The 21,953-nt window shown below is 42.7% G+C and overlaps 1 protein-coding gene across 4 annotated transcripts in view; it reads left to right on the forward strand.

The window, feature by feature from the left end:
* The window catches only part of UBXN8 (UBX domain protein 8), a 44,997-nt gene that overhangs the window by 11,822 nt on the left and 11,222 nt on the right, over positions 1 to 21,953 (forward strand). For 2 of the 4 annotated variants that reach the window (XM_059049299.2, XM_067022309.1), the window contains 5 exons: positions 503 to 640; positions 2,323 to 2,364; positions 6,169 to 6,243; positions 8,995 to 11,559; positions 11,862 to 12,048. In XM_059049299.2, the coding sequence (XP_058905282.1) occupies positions 503 to 640; positions 2,323 to 2,364; positions 6,169 to 6,243; positions 8,995 to 9,162 (423 nt within the window). In that variant the 3' untranslated portion in view covers positions 9,163 to 11,559; positions 11,862 to 12,048. Of the gene's footprint in view, positions 1 to 502; positions 641 to 2,322; positions 2,365 to 6,168; positions 6,244 to 8,994; positions 11,560 to 11,832; positions 12,049 to 21,953 lie in introns of those variants that run through there. The other 2 variants (XM_067022310.1, XM_059049300.2) reach the window with 2 other exon arrangements.

Below are 21,953 nucleotides of genomic sequence, written 5' to 3' on the forward strand. Positions count from 1 at the left end.
AAGATCAAAGTTTGACTTTGAGAGCTAAAATATATTTATATATAACAAGATAACTAGGGCCACACGCAGCTATGGAAGTATTGACTAGTCACACGCATAGACCTGTGTTTTTACACACGTGTTCTATTTTCACAGCCTTTTTAAGGCACAACCTCTTGCACTGCTTTGCTTCCTTTACTGCAGGGAGGAAAGGATGTCATTTGGGTTTTCTTCTTTCTTCTTACTGAAAAACTGAGGGGTCAATTAAAATGGAATAGTCCCTCTCAGCCTTGTACTATCACAGGGAGCTCCAGAGCTGGATAAGGGTGGTTTCTGTGAGACATTAGTTAAATTCCATGTTTTTTTGGTCTAAGGAGATAATGCTTTAAATTTCTGGGTCTAATAATGACTTAATTATATATTTTTTTTACGGAAATGCCATCAGGGTAAAAGAAATAACCATTGTGAATAGAATGAAGTCGATAGAGAGCATCTCTCTAGAACTTGTCTTGTTTTTGACCAGGGTGGTGAAGATTTGGTGCTTGAAAGTGAGAGTCAGACATCTTCTGAAACATCAAACAGAGAAGCAGCAAAGAGACGGAACTTGCCTAAGCCTGTAACCAAAGTTTCACCACCCGCTGAACAGCCCACGCAGAAGGAGGTTCATTACTTAATGCCTGCTCACTGAGCTGTATCCGTGTGCAGTAAGAATATTGTTCTGTGGGTGGAAGTGTTATACTGAGGGAAGATTAGGACTGGCTTCTAATCCAGATGGGGTCTTCATCTGGATTCGTGAAGCTTCAGCTTCATTAAGAATCACTTTTCCTGTTTAATATTAATATTAATGTTCTGAGCCAAACTTTAGAAGGAATCTAGAAAGATAAATGGTGATAAATTTAGAAAATAGTTCTTTTTGAGGAAGTAATTAAATTATATAGAAATGAAAACTATTATGTTTACTAAGGGAAATATTACTGTGGGTAGCTAAGACACGATGAAGTCATATTTAGTGAGCGGTTAATATTATTATTATTATTATTTTTTTTTTTTTGCGGTACGCGGGCCTCTCACTGTTGCGGCCTCTCCCGTTGCGGAGCACAGGCTCCGGACGCGCAGGCGCAGCGGCCACGGCTCACGGGCCCAGCCGCTCCGCAGCATGTGGGATCTTCCCGGACCGGGGCACGAACCCGTGTCTCCCGCATTGGCAGGCGGACTCTCAACCACTGCGCCACCAGGGCAGCCCCAGAGCGGTTAATATTATTAACGTGAGTGGATCACTGTTCTCAGCAGCCCTTCTAGGGAATGAGTTATAGCAACTGTTCACTTTGAAATGATGCCCTGGTTTATCATTCCTTTTTTTCTTTCAAATCTTTGATCCGTAAGTTGACTATGATTTGGAGCTGGTTAAGGTTGAAATAAGTCTGTTTTTATTGAGTCTTAGGGAAAGCTAGTAGGCTATCTAGTCCCTAAAAGTAGTTTCTAACATATTGCTTTTCAGTCTGGGGTTTCCTGGTCCTTTCATGGAGCTTGAGAGTAAGAATCAGATCACTGAACTGTGTCTAACATTTAGTCCATAGGACTAATTAAAATTTCAAGAGTCTTTGCTTTTTGTTAATAGCACAGATTATCTCACGCTGATGGTAACCTTTGGTTGACTGTCACATATGCTTTTTATACCAAAGAAAAACAAATGTTTTATTTAATAAATGCAGTTAATGTTTGTTAGACAAAATGATATAAAACATGGAATCTATGCTATTAAAAAATAAAAAGCATCCCTGGAGGTGAAATTGTTCATAACAAGTGTTTTAATGAGAGACAATGGTCTGTACATCTGTTTTTTTAATACATTAACAGAAATAGGGAAACGTGAGTAAATCATGAAAGCAACCAAAGTGAATGGTGGTTATCCAGTCCCCTAGAAGATGCTGGTGAAGAAAAATAAATATGCACTCATCTTACCGTGTATATGTATGAACCAAAATAATTTGGGGGTCTTATTGAACTTAATTAATATGTACCCTCTTTCTGTAAGTAGTACATTTTTGTATAATGTCTTGGAACATCATAAACACGGAGTTCTTTAAATGTGTATAGATTGGTAGCTATCATCTCAAATCCTGCTTTTATGATCTACCGTTAGCACAAAGTTGCTTACCCAAAAATGTTTAAGTGAGTCTCGCTCTCACTGTAAATGTTTTATAAATATATATTAAAAGAAAATATTTCATTAAGGATAGATGTGTCAAAACACTGTATCGAAAAGAACTCTTCATGTTGAGATTATTTTTTTCTTCTTCAAACTGTTTACATTCCTGTTACTAAATACTTATTTTTCTTTAGGTTCTTGATTTACCTGAAGAACCTCCTGAAATAGCTGAAGAAGTAAGCTTATTTTTTTTTCTCTTTGAAAATTAAATATATTTTCTGTTTTCTTTAATATCAAGTAAGTACATTTTATCTAAATTTGGGTTTAGATGGGAATTCCCTGGTGGTCCAGTGTTTAGGACTTGGCACTTTCACTGCTGGAGCCTGGGTTTGATCCCTGATCGGGGAACTAAGTTCCCACAGGCTGTGAGGTGTGGCCTCCCCCACCTCCAAAATAAATAAATAAATAAATAAATTTGGGTTTAGAAAGGAGAGACAGCATAGTGTTTATGTGATTGCACTATGATTAGATCTTATTTTGAATATGGGGTAATATCAACTCCTCATCTCGAGTCCTATTTTGGAAGCCTGCTGTCTGCTGAGCTTGTGTTTTAAAGCCCTCCCACTTCATCAGGCAGAGATAGGATACTTGGGCTTTTTCAAAACTTCAGGTCAGCAAATGAGTTACCTATTAAAATAGAATCAAAATAGGCAGATGACTTCAAATTGTAGTTTTCCCCTTAAAAAAGAGAAAATGAAGAATGCAGCTACTTTGTAGGTGTTAGAATTGAAGGCTTGTTTGCTGTTTGCACGGCAGGGTTGCACTGAGTCCCCCCTCTTCATTGAGCTGCCCTCTGCCAACCTTGTCATCATCTATGCTGCCTTCCTGCGGTTGCCCAGCTCAGTTTCAGACGGTCTCTAATGTTCAGGAACACGTGTCTTTAAAACCACCGAGGGGCTTAGGCAAAGGAGAGCCGGATGGTTTTCCATTTCCTGATGCTCAGCAACTGTTACACTCCCTGAAAACCACTTTTTGTTTTTGTTTTTTTTTTTTTTTGCGGTACGCGGGCCTCTCACCGTTGTGGCCTCTCCCGTTGCGGAGCTCAGGCTCCGGACGCGCAGGCTCAGCGGCCATGGCTCACGGGCCCAGCTGCTCCGCGGCACGTGGGATCTTCCCGGACCGGGGCACGAACCCGCGTCCCCTGCATCGGCAGGCGGACTCTCAACCACTGCTCCACCAGGGAAGCCCTACTCTTCTACTTTTAAATTGAAAAGACAATAAATGTAGAATTTAAGATAATTTGAAAATAGTTTTATAAATCATCATATTGTTACCATAATACCATAGCAACTATTTTCATTATTGTATGCTATCTTATTTCATTTTAAGGGGAACTACATTTTAATTATTGCTGCTACTTTTCATTTAGGTTTCATTTAATAATCTGTGTTTGGGACAGTGATTTACTTTCCAATTTGCACTGTGTCCCAGGCCTTTTACCCATTCATAGGTCAGTCCACTAGACTGTCAGTAATCTTAGGAGAAATTGTACACCCACCTTTCACAGTAATTGTAATAACAGAGCAGTAGCTGGGTTTCAAACAACGATAGTTCATTTCTCTTAAGTATTTAATCATAATAGAAAATGTTAACTCACTGTATTTTTAAAAAATTAATTAATTAATTATTGGCTGCATTGGGTCTTCGATGCTGCCCGCGGGCTTTCTCTAGTTGCGGTGAGCAGGGGCTACTCTTTGTCACGGTGCATGGGCTTCTCATTGCGGTGGCTTCTCTTGTTGTGGAACACGGGCTCTAGATGTGCAGACTCAGTAGTTGTGGCTCGTGGGCTCTAGAGCGCAGGCTTAGTAGTTGTGGCTCACCGGCTTAGTTGCTCCGTGCCATGTGGGATCTTCCTGAACCAGGGCTTGCACCCGTGTCCCCTGCATTGGCAGGCGGATTCTTAACCACTGCATTACCAGGGAAGTCCTGAGTCACTGTATTTTAACCTTACTTTTTCTTAAAGCATTTGGCATTAAGTATCCTATCAGATCGTTAAAGTTTGAACAAAACCTCACTGTAAAAGTTAAGTTTTATTGTTTCTAAAAATAAGCAAAATTGGCTTTTAATCAGTGATTGTTAGTTTGTGATTTCTTTGTTTTATTATAAAATTTTCTTTAGCAGAAGTAGTAACAGAGCTAAAGATTGTACTGATTTGGGTATGAATCAAACACCTTACCTACTTGAATAGAAATATTTTCTAACATGGCTTTCCTGAAGGGTGGTGGGTGCTGCTATAAAACCACCATTTCTGCAAACTGCTGCCAACAGAACTCCCAGGACAGTTGGGATAATGTTGACCATAGTAAAGGGTTTCCTAACGGTAAATAACGAACATCAGAATTAATAACTAAATCGTCATCTTTTCTTGTTTTTAAGTTGAAGTATAGTTGATTTACAGTATTGTGTTAGTTTCTGGTGTACAGGAAAGTTAGTTATACATATATACACATATTCTTTTTCATATTTTCCGTTATGGTTTATCACAGGATTTTTTTTTTTTGGCTTTATTTATTTATTTTTGGCTGAGTTGGGTCTTTGTTGCTGGGCGTGGGCTTTCTCTAGTTGCAGCAAGCGGGGGTTACTCTTCGCTGCAGTACACAGGCTTCCCATTGCAGTGGCTTCTCTTGTTGCGTAGCATGGGCTCCAGGCGTGCGAGCTTCAGCAGTTGTGGCTTGCAGGCTCTGGAGCGCAGGTTCAGCAGCTGTGGCACACGGGCCAAGCTGCTCTGCGGCATGTGGGATCTTCCTGGACCAGGGATCGTGTCCCCTGCATTGGCAGGCGGATTCTTAACCACTGCGCCACCAGGGAAGCCCTATCACAGGATATTGAATAGAGTTCCCTGTGCTATACGGTAGGACCTTGTTGTTTATCTCTTTTATATAGAGTAGTTTGTATCTGCTAATCTCAAACTCCTAATTTATCCCTCCCCGTACCTGCTTTCCCTTTTGGTAACCATAAAATTTGTTTTCTATGTCTGTGAGTCTGTTTCTGTTTCATAAGTTCATTTGTATCACATTTAGATTCCACAAAGAAGTGATATCATACGGTGTTTGTCTTTCTCACTCCACTTACTGTGATCATATCTCGGTCTCTTCCACTCTTTTCTTCTTAGAGTGTCCTTTAACATACTAGCACGTTGCAAGCTCTTTTTAGCTGTTTAACTCTTTTATCAGAGGAAAGATGGTGGGGAAACTCAACACGTAAAACAGACAAAGCTGCTCCCAGGAGGGGGGTCTCCTGCAGCCCCAGCAACCAGGACCAGCTCCAGGCTTGTCTCTCATCTGCATGCATGATGTAGGCATGGAGCACAGCCTGCAGTCATGGAGTGACAAGGGTAGCTTTTTGTTTCCTTCCAGTCTAGTGTTTGTCTTGTCTGCAGACTCTGAGGTGGCCCTGGATCTTCTTGGTTTGGTAGGTCACTTTCAGAGCCCAGCTGCAGTCTTGATATTGTCTGGCAGACAGAAGCCTTGCATCTCGGTGTCCTCTCTGTTTGTTTGTTTGTTTGTTTTTTGGTGGTACACGGGCCTCTCACTGTTGTGGCCTCTCCCGTTGCGGAGCACAGGCTCCGGACGCGCAGCCTAGGCTCCAGACGCACAGCCTCAGTGGCCATGGCTCACGGGCCCAGCCGCTCCGCGGCACGTGGGATCTTCCCGGACCGGGGCACGAACCCGTGTCCCCTGCATCGGCAGGCGGACTCTCAACCACTGCGCCACCAGGGAAGCCCTCGGTGTCCTCTCTGGAAGCCTCTGTCACTGGTCTCCTCAATCAGTGGAAAGATGTTTTTCAGGTTTAGAATTATTTTTGTGTTTCGGGTGAATTTTATCTGGACCTTAATTTTTGTGTACAACTCTCAGAGCTAAATTCCTGCAAACCTCCAGGTGAGCTCTTAGAACTGTGTACAGGTGTTTCGTAGGAGTAGTGGTTTTGGAATTGCAAAAAGCAGTGGTTGGAATTCTCATTTGAACATTTTTATTCCTCAGGTCGTGACTGTTGCTCTTCGATGTCCAAGTGGGCGTGTCCTGAGGCGAAGGTTTTTTAAGTCTTGCAGTTCACAGGTGAGGAGAATCATATTTGGAGAAATATTTGTGTTGAATTTGGCAGTAGTTTATTCCCATGCAGGGAGGAGGTGTTATCTGTTGTCTGTACTCCCATCAGGTGAGGATAAATGGGATTTTTTTTCTTTTTAAATTTATATTTTACTTCTAAATTCAGTTTTTTGGCTGTTGGGTCTTTGTTGCTGTGTGCGGGCTTTCTCTAGTTGTGGCGAGCAGGAGCTACTCTTTGTTGTGGTGCACGGGCTTCTCATTGTGGTGGCTTCTCTTGTCGTGGAGCATGGGCCCTAGAGCGCACAGGCTTCAGTAGTTGTGGCGTGTGAGCTCAGTAGTTGTGGCTCGTGGGCCCTAGAGCGCAGGCTCGGTAGTTGTGGCACACGGGCTTAGTTACTCCGCGGCATGTGGGATCTTCCCGGACCAGGGCTCGAACCTGTGTCTCCTGCATTGGCAGGCAGCTTCTTAACCACTGCGCCACCAGGGAAGTCCTGGTAAGTCGGATTTATATGTACTCTACATGGTAGAAATTTGGAGAATTAGGTATGCTGAGCCTTCTTGAACTGTGATTTTTACATTCAGATATTTTTCAATTTTTTAAATTTGTTTTTTGTTTTAATTACATTTCACAGCTTGGTGGGTAAGATGCTTTCAAAGCTTTAGGAAGCAGGTGGTATTAACTTTGTTCTTATTATCCCTGATGGATTATTAACCTAAATCCCATTGCTTGTATGTTGTTTTCAGATCATTCTTTAAAGCTTGTTTCTTTTTGTTCTAATAGACTTCTTTTTTTCTTTTGAAAACAATACTGTGTTCACTAGCAATAATTTGAAAAATATAGAAAAGTAGAAAGAAATTTTAATCTGCAGTCTGGCACCAAAGCCAATTACTAATATTTGGGTGTATTTCTACTTTTAAGTGCATTTGAACATATTATGTGTGTGTTAAAAATTTCTGTAATTATCTAACTAATTTTCTATCCTTACTGTTGCATTTAACCTTCTATGTCAAGAATACTATAAACCATAATAGAAAATACTGACAGATTTGACTACATAAAAATTTTAAAATTCTATAGAGTTCATCAAGTTAAAAATTTGGAAAAATTATTTTTTTCTATAAGGAGCTTATACAAATCAAGGAAAAGAAATACCTTAGTGGGCTTCCCTGGTGGCACAGTGGTTAAGAATCTGTCTGCCAATGCAGGGGACACGGGTTTGAGCCCTGTCTGGGAAGATCCCACATGCCACGGAGCAACTAAGCCCATGTGCCACAACTACTGAGCCTGCGCTCTAGAGCCCGTGAGCCACAACTACTGAGCCCACGTGCCACAACTACTGAAGCTTGCGCGCTAGAGCCCGTGCTCTGCAACAAGAGAAGCTACTGCAATGAGAAGCCCGCGCATCGCAACGAAGAGTAGCGCCTGCTCACCACAACTAGAGAAAGCCCGCACGTGGCAACAAAGACCAAACACAGCCAAAAAAAAAAAGAAATACCTCAGTGGCTTCACTTAGAATCAGAGAAATGCAGATTAAAATGGATACCATTTTCTACCTATCAAGTTGTCAAAGATTAAAAAGAATAGTACCCAGTTTTGGGCAGTGTGTGCAGAAAACAGGGATTCTTATTAATCGTTCATGTGAATGTAAGTCAGAGCACTGTTCCTGTGGGATAATTTATCAGTATATATATATATATATTTTTTTTTTTTTGCGGTATGCGGGCCTCTCACTTGTTGTGGCCTCTCCCGTTGCGGAGCACAGGCTCCGGACGCGCAGGCTCAGCGGCCATGGTTCATGGGCCCAGCTGCTCTGCAGCATGTGGGATCTTCCTGGACCGGGACATGAACCCGTGTCCCCTGCATCGGCAGGCGGACTCTCAACCACTGCGCCACCACGGAAGCCCAGTATATATTTTAAAATACATCTTTTGGCCCAGTAATTCCATTTATGAGAACTTATTCTTTGGAAATAAGACAAATGGTCAAAGGTATAAGTGTTTATGGAAGGACTGGTTAAAAGAAGGCATATTCATATATTGGAAAATTATGGCACTCTGTGACATACTGCACATTTATTACATGGAATATCAGTAGGTACCTGGATTGTGGTAGAAGTCAGGGATTACCTGTAATTGATATACCACCATCCCCTGAGAACATTCTGTCACTCAGCTTTCTTCCTAAAGCAACAAACCATCCTTCAGCAGGCATTGTTTTTAGGCAATAATAAGTGGAAATTTGGACAATTACTAAGGGAATGTTCATGAAAGGCAATGTGATACATTGATAGGGATGGCCCACTGAATATTGGGTTATCAAAAGGCAGAGTCTCTGGGACATGGACATGTCTGTTGTGACAGTTTCTGGGTGATTTCGATGTGGACTGTTGGCTTAGATTATAATCTAAATGACTTTTTTTCCCAAATGCTAACCTTTTGTTCCTAACCTTTTCATTGGATGATCTTTCCATTCCCTTTGGTTGGGGCTTTCCTAATTGTTAAATGCTTCTGCTGTCTGTGGGTGCCAGTAGGTCCCTAGGCCTTCTCTGAAACAACAGGTATTAAAGGTCATTCACATCTCAAAATTCATGGCATGCTCTTTTCCTTTAAACTCTTGAAAGTTCCTTTGAAAGGTATGAAAGTTCTGTTTCATGACTCCTAGGGGCATGATTTAACAATGAAAGAATCATAAAATATTATGGTGATCTAGAGGGACACAGTTCAGGACAGTATTTGATAACTCAGCTTTTTATCTTTTAGGTCTTGTTTGACTGGATGCTGAAAATTGGGTACCACACATCCCTATACAGCCTTTCCACTTCCTTTCCCAGAAGGGCTCTGGAAGTGGAGAGAGGCTGGTCACTGCGGGACATAGGAATAACTGTGGATACTGTACTCAACGTGGAAGAGAAAGAACAGAGCAGCTAGTTAAGAAATGCGAACTACCTGTTCTACGTTAAATCAGTTATGCCATGACCCTACAGGACCGTAAAGGATTCCCATTAAAATCATGCCATACCTTGACTGCACTCAAGGCAGTAAACACTTTAATGTTGATCTCCATGGAAATATATGGACATAAAGGATTAGAAAAGGATTGCTCTCTGCATATAATAATTTTTGGAGTGTGCCATCTTACAGTGCACCACATGGGAACGAGATAGAAATGTGTACAGTGCGGTGTTCATTAATTTGTATCTTTGCCAGCTGATGCCATTTATCAGTTTCTGCTTCTTCAGTCTGTTTTGCCACATTGAACATTTCACAGTTCAGCCAAGCTCTTTAAAGTCTTATCAGCAGGAATGTTTTTTCTGCTGTAATTCTAGAAATTAAACTTTGAAGATGTGTCAAAGCTCTTTTAAGGCTTTAAAGTTCTTTTTGATAGTAAACATTGTATGTACTAATGTTAACTAATGTTTGACATTTATTTCATTTTGTCTTGCACTGAAGTGTAACATTTCCAACATTCCAGGTGGATCAGTATTTTTAAAGATAAAACAATGAAATCAGTGTAGGTGAGTTTTTAAAATATATCTGGTCATTTCATTTCCCTGCTCATACCCCTGTAATGGCGCATGCACGCACTGCAATGCCAAGTCCAAACTCCAAGGCTGGTATGAAGGCTCTTTGTTCTAGCCACTTTCTCTGTCTCTCTCCAGCCCTTTCTCTTTCCCATCTGTCTTAAGGAGTCAGTTTAAGTTGGTTCCTCTGTGTATTGCCCTTTATTTAATGCTCCTTTATTCCTCTTCTGTAGAATTTATTACATGTATTATAGCTGTGTTTTGTCTTCCCAAATACATAAGTCCTTGAAAGCAAGGATTATATCCTTTTTTCCCCTTCAGAAATACCTAGTGTCTAGTAATGCTTCATACAAAATGTCTGAAAATAATAAGTTGTCTCAACCTTTTTACCTTTTTTTAATCTCTGGAATATTCCACATGGAAAAAAATGAAAAAAAATTCTGATTATAAATTAATTATAAAAGTATTGGGAAACCAAGTTACAGAAACAAAAATAAACTCACCCATAATCTCAATACCCAGAAATAAACATGACTGATATTACGATTCTGTAGGTCCTGCCAGACTTTTCTATGCTTATGTGCCATCGATTAAAAAAAGAACAAAAGACCTCATATTTTTAGACCTTGTGGAAAAACCGATTATTGTAAAAGCTACCGAGTAATTATGCTACTTAGGAAATGTGATAGCAGGCTCCGAGGTGGACCCCAATGATCCCTGCTCCCTGGCTGCCACATCTTAGTGTGCTCTTCTCCCTCGTTGTACCAGGGTTGGTCTGTGCAGCCAATTAAAGTGAACAGAAATGGTGTGTGTCACTCTGAGATTAGGTTATACAAGACTGTGGCTTCTGTCTTGGTGTCTGTCTGTCCGGTCACTCACATGGGGGAAGAAGTCACGTTGCGGGCAGCCTCATGGAGAGAGGCCCGTGTGGCACGGCACGGAAGCTTGCCAACAGCAACGGGGCTTGTGCAGTTATGTGGGAAGTGGAAAACCATGGAGCTAACGAATTAAGAGAGCTAGCTAAATATATTCCCAACCAGATTATTGAAAATACCGGTGGTTTCTTCCTGCTGCTTATAGTAAAATGTGAGAGCAAAGAGAGAAGTTAAAGAAGGGACTTAAAGAGGAACCAGGCTCACTGGTTTGCAAGATGGCAGATAATGCAAAATTAAATGCCTTCAGAGTGAAGATTAAATCAAGAGCACTCTTAGGAAAGCACAGTCTAAAGATTCAGCCAAGAGTGTAAATGTAAAATCCTTTGTTAAGATCTGAGACAGATCAAAGGTGATGCCTCAGAATAAGACTCACAGATGATTGAAAGTTTTAAAAAATATATCAGTGGTAACCTGGTCAGCTTGGACTGAAAGAAGTGAAAATGAAGAGAGGCCTTTGGATCCCCGAAATTCTACTGCTGGGAAGCAAGCCGAGAAAACGGCTTGGCTCCGTTGTAAACCTGTCAAGTAAAAGAATGACTCAGAAGGTGAGGCCAAGGCCTCCGAAGGCCAAGTCAAGAGCCGTTGGAAAGTCATTTCCTGGCAGGAGGACTGTGTTCTAGTCAAGGAATTTCTATCACTTGCCCAGCTGGATTTCAGAACTGCTCACCAACCAGTAACTTCTGTGTGCCGTTCATTTTCTGTCTTTCTGAGCAGGAATCATGCTGTCTGATCAGCATTTATACTGGGCCAGGGGAGGGGGAATAACGTTTCTGTTCACAGGCCTACAGATCTGGAGGAACTGCTTGAGAGCTGCACTTAACGCGCTACATATACTCCCGTAGTCCCATCTTCGCCTGGACCTGATTTAGGTAAGATTCTGGACTTGGAGCTGATGCCGTAGTGGGTTGAGACTTTTGTGTCCCTTGGGAGGGGGTGGGGCTGTGGAGCCAGCCTCCCAGATGGCCCCAAGGAGTCCTCTGTCCTGGTATTCACGCTGCTGTTCCTGCTGCTCCCTCCTGCGACGTACCAGGGTTGATCATAGGAGCAACAGAATTAATCGGAAATAATGATATGTCCTTTCTTAGGTAGATTACAAAGGACAGCTGCTTCTTTCTTGGTTCTCTCTGTCTCTGTCTCATCAGTTACTCTGACGGAATCATGCTGTTCGCAGCCCGGTGGAGAGGACCCCGTGTCAAATAATGGGAGCCTCCTGCCAACAGCTCTGCAAGTGAGCTTGGAGGGAATCCTCCAGCCCCAGTCATATCCAGAGACTGCACGCCTGGCTGACACCTTGGCTGCAGCCTAATGAGAGACCTAAGCTGCCCCTGGATTCCGGACCCTCAGAAACGGTGGGAGAGGTAATACACGTTGTGTAAAGCTGTAGTGTTTTGGGGAAATTTGTTATGTGGCAAGAAATAACTAGCACAAGAAATATTCAGGGCATTTCCCCCAACAATATAAAGACGTCCTTAGGAATGACTTTTACTTTTCTGGATGGATTCTTTGGTTCCTCTAGGTGTTGATATCTCTTTATCAGGGTTCCTTTCAAAGACTTCTTTGAAATAGACTCAAATGCAAATAGAAATGCAAAGGAAAAAAAATCCAGACATTTCCGTATTTACCTGTTCTGATCACTGGCTCTATTTTCAGTTGTCCATCCACATCCATTTCCAAGGGTACTGACTGCAGAAAAGAATTATTGCCATTTTAAAAAGATCTGTGTTATCTTTTAAAAAAGCTAAAATTTCAGTCATTAACAAACAGGTCCTAAAATTTGTGGAATAAAGGTTCCTCCAGCCCCCCACTCCCCAATTTCTAAGACAAAAACATTAGGACCATTTCTATGCCTGGCAATACGTTTTTCTTTAACACAAAGAAAAAACACTATCAGTCATGTGTACAGGTAAAGGGCTAAAAATAGATGGTTAATTGTTTCCTTGGTGACAAAAGCTAATTCTTGCTCTGAGTTTAGGGAAACTACAGATGCCTTAAATCTTTAGATTCTTGGTTAATAATACTATTCTTTTATACTGTAGTCCTCGTGCAGTGAGTTGGAAAAATTAGAAACATGATTAAGGAATTATTTTTTCTAGGTGTGATGATGGAATTGTGGTTGGGTGAGAGAGAGGACAGTATGTGGGGATACAGATGAATAAATATTAAAGCTAAGTAAAAGGTACATTGAGGTGGTACCTTATACTCTTATTTCTACTTTTGTATAATTTTCCACGATAAGATGTTTAAACATATCAACAACTTAAGATAAAAAAGGGGACAGACTTGTAATTTGTCAAGTGATATATGAGAGAGGTGTGACTTAAAATAGCTTTAGATTTTTTAAAAGAATAGCTCCAGGGAAAAGTAACTTGAATCCTATTTCAGCTTAGCCTGTTTATTATTGTTTTTAATAATATCCTTCAGTGAAGGAATAATACTGAAAAATTTAGAAGACCTACATCTTAAGTATACTAAAGAATATTCTGAGTGTCGACTGAAAAAAAAAAAAACACAACGTTTGAGAGTTGTGAGTTAAGTCTTATTTGGGGCAAAATGAGGCCTATCGCCCAGGAGGGAGAGACAGCATTTCAGGGAGCTCTGAGAAACTAATGGCAGAGAGGCAGGGGGTGTCACGGTGTTCTCCGTGACTTTAGTGACCGGTGTGTGCAGCGAAGCACGCGTTTTGGCAGAAGCTTGTACGAGGAGCAGACGCCACCATCAGGGATTTCAGTGCTTTTCCAGATATGAGGAGATGCAAGAATTGGGCTCATAAAATCGTCTCCTGAAAATATCGACCTCTCTGAAGACCTGTTCTGCCAGTTTTTCCCGGAGCGCAGAAGGCCTCGTTTCTGCCCTCCACGCTGAACTCCTTTCAGGGGGTGTTGAAGGTCAGCCGCTGCAGCAGCACATGGTTTAATCTTTGTAGAGGTAGATGGCAAGTGCCAATCTGTAGTTGGCACGAGTATTTAAAAATAGTGTGTTGGGCTTCCCTGGTGGCGCAGTGGTTGAGAGCCCGCCTGCCGATGCAGGGGACGCGGGTTCGTGCCCCGGTCCGGGAGGATCCCACGTGCCGCGGAGCGGCTGGGCCCGTGAGCCATGGCCGCTGAGCCTGCGCGTCCGGAGCCTGTGCTCCGCAACGGGAGAGGCCGCAACAGTGAGAGGCCCGCGTACCGCAAAACAAAACAAACAAACAAACAAAAGTTACCTGTGAGGGCTTCCCTGGTGGCGCAGTGGTTGAGAGTCCGCCTGCCGATGCAGGGGACACGGGTTCGTGCCCCGGTCCGGGAAGATCCCACGTGCCGCGGAGCTGCTGGGCCCGTGAGCCATGGCCGCTGAGCATGCGCGTTCAGAGCCTGTGCTCCGCAACGGGAGAGGCCACAGCGGTGAGAGGCCCGCGTACCGCAAAAAAAAAAAAAAAAAGTGTGCAGTCAACATGATGAGTGCACTCTATAACCTGTTTATCTCTAGCACACAAGCCACATATCCTTATTTAGAGAATTTCCCCTACTTTAATTACTCTTCCTCTCTGTTCCTGCCTCACTTCGTAACTTTCTCCCTCACTGTCATGGACTGATTTGGGAGATAAATTGAGTAATTGGGTTTAATGATACAATGGATGCCTGTTATGGAAACAACCTATAAATGTCATTTCAGGCTGTTCTACTATTGACAGTGACACTAAGGCGTATTTTGTTGTGGGGAGAAAAGAAAATAAAAAGCATAAAGCCATCTGTTTTTGAAGGAAAATTTAAAAGAAATGTGACATTCCTCTTTAAAGGGGCGGGGAGTGGGGTGTAGGGGAAGAGATTAGCCTTAATGAGTTCATTGCTAGCTGAAATTGAGATCCTGAAAATAGCAAGTTCTAAACCATACAGCAGTTTTGGACTTACACTTAGGATCTGAAGAAATCCACTTAGAAAGCTGCAAAAAATGCTTCTCCCACCGTGACAACAGACGGCTGGATGACAGACAAAAGCGTAACATTTTTGAGCCCTCAGGTGACTGAGGCTGCAAGGTAGACACAGAAACTGAATTCCAAAGAAGGAAAATCCACTGAGAGGAGAGACGGGGCACACAGACTCTCTTCTGTCTCACATCAACGGGAGAAAAGGTAGCTGCTATATAAGCAGGTAAGAAAAATTTAACTAAGATTTTAACATTTGTAAAAGCCAAGCGTGGGCTATTGCATCACTTTGGAACGGGACTGGCTACTTAGTTTGTGGGTCTTAGTGCAAAATGAAAATACGAGAACGCTTGCTCAAAAATGAAGAATTCAGGATGGTGACAGCAGAGCGTGAAACCAGACGCAAGGACCTTCTAAGCATCGGCTGTTTGTGAGTGCACAGGCCATGTGCCTTGAAGCCAGTGCTCAGACGCAAAGGCGGTTCCCACCCACCTGAAAGCTCTTCGCCCTCCGCCTTCACCAGGTGTCCACGAGAAGGAGAGAGCACTGCCGACCTCCGTGCAAACGAGGAGGTGATTGGTGTCTGTGCAGGAACAAGCCCAAAGCCCCACTAGCTTCCCGGGATCCTTCTCCCCTGCAGAGCCGAAGTCTTAAGGTGCTGGGGGTGGTACACCAGGTACTATGGCCACAGGACATTGGCAAAGATTTACTGTTTCTAGAGAAACAGTAAAAGCAAAACCCACCTTTCCTCTTCCAGGGCGCAGGTGAAGACTTGTTGCTGTTGGCGGAAGGGTAGAAGCAGAAAGTCTCTGCTGCTGGGGGCGGGGCAGATACAGATACCAGATGAAGGCTGTCCTGCTACGGGTGGTGCAAAGAACAAGCACCCCAGACCCACCACAGTTATTAGCCCGAGTTTGGAGGCCACAGGTAGGAGGAACAGGAATGCCAAGAAAACCTCAACCCTGAAGCTAGAGTACAAAGGGCCTGCCTGAGATTTGAGGCCGAATTGGAACAAACAGCGTCCCACCTGCTCCTACCACGAGTTTAGCGCCCAGCCATAAGCAACAGCTGTCCACAACTGGGGACGGGGTCAGAGCATGGAGGAGGACCCTCTCTCTGATACAGGTATGTGGGGACCATGGAAAGCACAGGGACACAAGGAAGCCTAACACCCAGCCCCTGCCCTGAGCACAAAGTAACAGCAGCCCGCCCACCGTTAGTAGTATCTGAGGCCTCCACAGGCCTGAGGCTCTGAGACTGTGAGTGATACTGAATTCTATACCTCGTGAAAATATCTTTCAAAAAATGAATCATGGGGGAACGCCCTGGCGGTCCAGTGGTTAGAACTCGGGGCACTCACTGCCGTGGGCCCGGGTTCAATCCCTGGATGGGGAACTAAGAGCCCACAAGCCATGTGGTATGGCAAAAAAAAAAAAAAAAAAAAAAAAATCAGATTTCAGTTGCCAGGTGCAGTATTGGACATCCAAAAAGGCTGTCAGGCAGGAGAAATATTTTTTAAGACAAAAGCTGAAAGAATTCATCACCAGCAGACTTGCGCTACAAGTAAGTCTTTAAGGCAGAAGAATAATTATACCAGAGCGAAATATGAATCTAAACAAACGCATGAGGAACCCTGGAAATAGTCTATATTTAAATGACTAAATACATAAAAGTCTTAAAGATTTTTATTATTTATATCCCTTTAATAATCTACTGTTTAAACAAAAGCAGTAATGTTCTATATGATTTTTATTTCTCATTAAAAAAATTTTTTTGGTCTCTCTTCCCCCCATTCCCTCCAGAGCACCACATGTGGGGTCTTAGTTCTCCGACCAGGGATCAAACCTGTGCCCCCTGCATTGGAAGTGCGGAGTCTTAACCACTGGACCTCCAGGGAAGTCCCTGTGATTTTTAATATGTGCAAAAGCAACATGTATGACAATAGCACAGAGTTTGGGCAGGGATAAACAGAAATATCATAAGGTTCTTATACGGTACGTGGCATGGTATAATATTACTTGAAGATAGACTGTGTTAAGTTAAAGGTATACCACAAATCCTAAAGCTACCACTTAGAGTAACAAAACAGTTAGCTAATAAGCCACTAAAAAGATAAATGGAATACAAAATATTTAATTAATCCAGAAGAATTAAGAAAAAAAGAATGTATGGGACAAATAGAAAACAAAGAGCAAGATGATAGACTTAAACCTAACTGTACTGATAATCACATTAATTGTAAATAGTCTAAATACCCCCAGTTAAAGACAGAGTGTTAAATTGGATTTATTTATTTATTTTGGCTGCCCCGGGTCTTAGTTGCGGCATGCGGGATCTTTAGTTGAGGCATGAGAACTCTTAGTTGCGGCATGCATGTGGAATCTAGTTCCCTGACTAGGGATTGAACCCGGGCCGCCTGCATTGGGAGCGTGGAGTCTTACCCACTGGACCACCAGGGAAGTCCCTAAATTGGATTTAAAGAATAGCACCCAACTGTACGTTGCCTTAAAAAAGCAGTGGTAATGGATAAACACCTCCAAACAAAAACTACAGCTAATATGAAATATTGGTTGTCTTAGCTAATACAATGATGAAACATGTAAGAAAAGTCACAAAGATTAGGAGGGAAGAAAAGAGCTTTGTATTCACAGACAACATGATTTTGTAATTTAAAAAAATCCAAAGTAATTTATAAGAATAAGAATTAAGTGTCTTTAATATGGCTACTGGATACAAGCACGATACTTTAAAAATCACTTATTTATCATCAGTAAACAGTTAGAAATTAAAATAGAATGGTATCATGTTTTACAACAGCATTTTCAAATCAAATAGGAGAGACAGGCAGAGAAACATTTCTGGTACAGTGAATCTCGGAAACAGCAGAGAGCATGTTAATCTCAGGAAGGGGTGGAGGGACTGGGGAGGGATCCCAGAGGAGATGTTCTTGAAGCTGAGTCTTAAAAGCCCCCTGCGAGGAGAAAGCGTGGAGCTTGGGGGAGGAGCCGTGGGCTACGTGCCCCGAGTCTGGGATGAGACTGGACAAGTACACAGGACGGAGCTAGACAGAGTTTGGGCACAAAGATGTTGAGAACTTTTCCATGTTTCTGTTGACTTGGTCTAGGGACCACCTGCCTCGTTCCTCCCAGGTGCTCCCCACCTGGAGTCAAGGTACCAGGTGTCGAAGCCAGAAGCGTGGGAGTCACTCTTGACCCCTCCCCTGTCCTCCCCTCCATCCAGTTAATCATCAGGGCCTGCCCTGTCTTCCTGCTAAACCCTCCCCACGTTCACTGTCTGCTCTCCATCCCCGCGCCACTGCCCGCCTCCAGACAACCCTCTTCACTCCTGAATCCGGGGACTCGCAGTGACTGGGTCTCACCACCTCCAAACTTTCACATTAGAGAAATCCTTTGAAAGCACATCTGACCACATTCCCCCTCGGATTGAAAACCCTGTTCATCCATGCATTTAACAAATACTGAGCAAGAGTTTGTTACATGTCGAATACTGTGGACACAGCAAAGAGTAAAGCATAGAATTTAAAGCCGATTGGGGTGGCAGACATCAATCCAGTGATCCTCCACCACCAAAACAATATATGATTACAAACTGGGATGTGTGTCGTAGGAGGGCCTGACCTAGTGAGGGGGGTCCTAGAATGCTCCCCAAGGTATCCATCTGAAGTTTGAATAGCAGTCATCCGGATCGAAGAGTCAAGGGTGGGGCAAGAGCTGATGCCAAAGCCTTAGAGGTGCTTCTCTAAGCCTCAGTTTCCTCACCTGTATAATGGGGATATTTAGACTTGTGAGGATTAACTGAGTTACTATGTATAAAGTCCTTAGAACAGGTCCTAGGACGTAATAAATTTTCAGTAAGTGTTAACTATAATAATAATAATTATTAATTTTTTTTTAAGTAGAGCTGTTGGAAGCCTATCAGCAAAGGAGTTAAATGAGAAAGTAGCATTTTTTAAAGGTCATTCTGGCTTCAGGGAGCACGGATTGGAACAAGGAAAGAACAGATTTGGGGGGCTTAATGAGGATTCTTTTGCAGGGGTCCATTGAGAGCCATGGGACATTTAAACTTAAGGAGGCAGAGGGGACTTGGAGAGATTTTGTGATTTAGGCAGAAGAAACTACTAACCTTGATGTTTGATCGGCGGTGGAATGCCATAAGAGGTGGCAAGGGGCCTCCCAAATTTACGGCCCTGGCAGCAGGCGGTGGTGGTGATGTTCTTCACCCAGGTCAGGGGAGCCTCGAGGAGGACCAGTTGGGGAGGTGCTGAGCCCAGTTCTGGACATGTTCAGATTCAGGTACCGTGGGGCATCCAGGATGAGGGGCTGCATAAGCAGCTAACTAGGTCTGGAGTTCAGAGGAGAAATTGTGGCTGGAGACGTAAGATTGAAATTGTTGGCAAATACAGAAAATTGGACCACAATCAACCCTTCTGGAAAAGGTGGGAGGAAGGCAATAGCTACATGATTTTTAAGGTTTCTCCTGGTTCCAACATGTGTAGGATTCCAAGTGTTGAGGTTGGTAGGACCCCAGAGACAAAAACCCCGCATGCATGCATGCATAAATAAATAAATAAAATGAAATATGGTTAGATGGCAAGATTTATACACCAAATAGAATACCCCAAATAGTATAATACAATGTTGAGAGAAATTAAGGAAGACTTAAAGGAGGTATATGCCATCTCCATGGAGTGGAAGACTCCATGTGAAAACATCTTTTCTCCCCAAAGTGATAGATACTACAATCCTGGTCAAAAGCCCAGCAGGTTTTGGGGTTTTTTTTCTACTATGTGTGTGACTATAACAAGCTGATTCTGAAAAGAAAAAAAAAAAAGATTGTGGTAAAATGTACAGAATTTACCATTTTAACCATTTTAAAGTATGTAAATCAGTGGCATTAAGTACATTCACAATGGTGTGCAACCATCACCACCAACAATTTCCAGAACTTTTTCATCATTTCAAACATACTACACATTAAACAGTAACCCCCCTTCCTTCCTTCCCCAGCCCCTGGAGACCTCTGTTCTACTTTCTGCATCTGTGAATTTGCCTATTCTAGGTATACCCTCATATGAGTGGAATTAAACAAGATTTGTCTTTTAGTGCCTGGCTTGTTGCCCTTAGCATGTCTTTGAGGGTCATCCATGTTGTAGCATATATCAGAATCCATCTTTTTACGGTTGAATAATAGTTCATTGTACATATATACCATATTTTCTTTACCTACTTGCCGGTTGATGGACATCTGGGTTTCCACCTTTTGGCTATTGTGAATAACACTAGTATGACCATTGGTACCTAGTGTAGTCTTTGTAAGATGTAAATGAGTGATTCAATTTCTTTAATAGTAACAGTAGTTAGACTCCATCTTTTTTCCTTTTCCGTTATCGTTTATTACAGGATGTTGAATATACAAAATAGGACGTTGTTCTTTATCCATTCTATATATAATAGTTCGCATCTGCTAGTCCCATACTCGCAATCCATCCCTCCCCTCCCCCCTCCCCCCTTCCCCCCTCCCCCCTCCCCCTTGGAAACCACGGGTCTGTTCTCTATGTCTGTGTAGACTCCATTTATTCTTTTTTTTTTAAAGTAGTGTTTAGATTTCTCTCTCTTTTTTTTCCAATTAATTAATTTATTATTTATTTATTTTTTTGGCTGTGTTGGGTCTCAGTTTCTGTGCGAGGGCTTTCTCCAGTTGCGGTGAGCGGGGGCCACTCCTCATCGCAGTGCACGGGCCTCTCACTGTCGCGGCCTCTCCTGTTGTGGAGAACAGGCTTCAGATGCGCAGGCTCAGTAGTTGTGGCTTACGGGCTTTGTTGCTCCGTGGCATGTGGGATCTTCCCAGACCAGGGCTCGAACCCGTGTCCCCTGCATTGGCAGGCAGATTCTCAACCACTGCGCCACCAGGGAAGCCCTCCATTTATTTATTTATTTTTTTAATTTGAAAACATTTATTATTTTTATTTATTTATTTTTGGTTGTGTTGGGTCTTCATTGCTGCATGCAGGCCTTCTCCAGTTGCGGTGAGCAGGGGCTACTCTTTGTTGCGGTGCACGGGCTTCTCACTGCGGTGGCCTCTCTTGTTGCGGAGCACAGGCTCCAGGCACGTGGGCTTCAGTAGTTGTGGAACGTGGGCTCAGTAGTTGTGGCTCACAGGCTCCAGAGCGCAGGCCCAGCAGCCGTGGCGCACAGGCTCAGCTGCTCCGCGGCATGTGGGATCCTCCCAGGCCAGGGCTCGAACCCGTGTCCCCTGCATTGGCAGGTGGGTTCTCAACCACTGCACCACCAGGGAAGCCCCCCTCTATTTATTCTTGAGTCAGTCTGATAAGGTCAAAATACCTTAGTAATTTGCTCAGTACTTCTTTTTGCTCAGTTTTCAAATTTATTGGCAATTATTCACAGTACCCTCTAGACTTTTTAATCAGTTCTCTTTTATTCTGCAAATTCATGCTTTTGTTTGTGCCCCTGAATGTTTTCCTTCATTTTATTAATCTTTTCAAGTACCAACTTTGGTTCTGTTGATATTTTCTTTTGAATCTTTTCTTTCTTTTGATATTTGCTCTTAACCTTTTAATTTTTATGGAATAGTAAACACTTAGCTCAATTAATTTTCAACTTTTCCTCTGTTACAATACAAGCATTTAGTTATAAATTTCCCTGTAAAGCCTGGTTTGGCTGTACTGCACAAGTTTTGTTTCTGTAAACAGCTTCATTGAGGTATATTTTACATATGAAATATTCCCATTTCAAGGGTAAAGATTTTTGGTAAATTTACCAAAAGGTGCAATCATGACCATAAGCCAGTTTTAGAACATTTTCATCATTCTAACAGGGACCCTTATGCCCATTTACAGTTAATTCCCATTCCCACTGGCCAGGCAAAGATTCATTCATTCATTCAGCTAGCTGCGCCAGGTCTTTAGTTGCCGCACGCAGGATCTTTTAGTTGTGGCATTGGGGATCTAGTTCCTTGACCAGGGATCGGACCTGGGCTCCCTACGTTGGGGACACGGGGTCTAAACCGCTGGACCACTGGGCAAGTCGCAGGGCTAATCTCCTTTCTCCATAAATTTGCCTTTCTGGGCAGCTCATAGAAATGGAATACGTGTAGTTTGTCATGTCTGGCTTCTTTCATTAGCATGTTTTGAAGTTCATCCATGTTGTATTATGTTTCAGTTCACTCCTTTTTATTAATGCTGGTTTACTATTGTATAACATTTTTGTCTATCCACTGAACAGTTGATGGACATTTGTTTCCAGCTTTCAGCTATTATAATTAATGTTGCTGTGAACATTTGCATGCGTGTCTTTGTGTGAACATGTATTTTAACCATCTACG

The sequence above is a fragment of the Kogia breviceps genome, chromosome 20, assembly GCF_026419965.1.
Source record: "Kogia breviceps isolate mKogBre1 chromosome 20, mKogBre1 haplotype 1, whole genome shotgun sequence".
NCBI lineage: Eukaryota > Metazoa > Chordata > Mammalia > Artiodactyla > Physeteridae > Kogia > Kogia breviceps.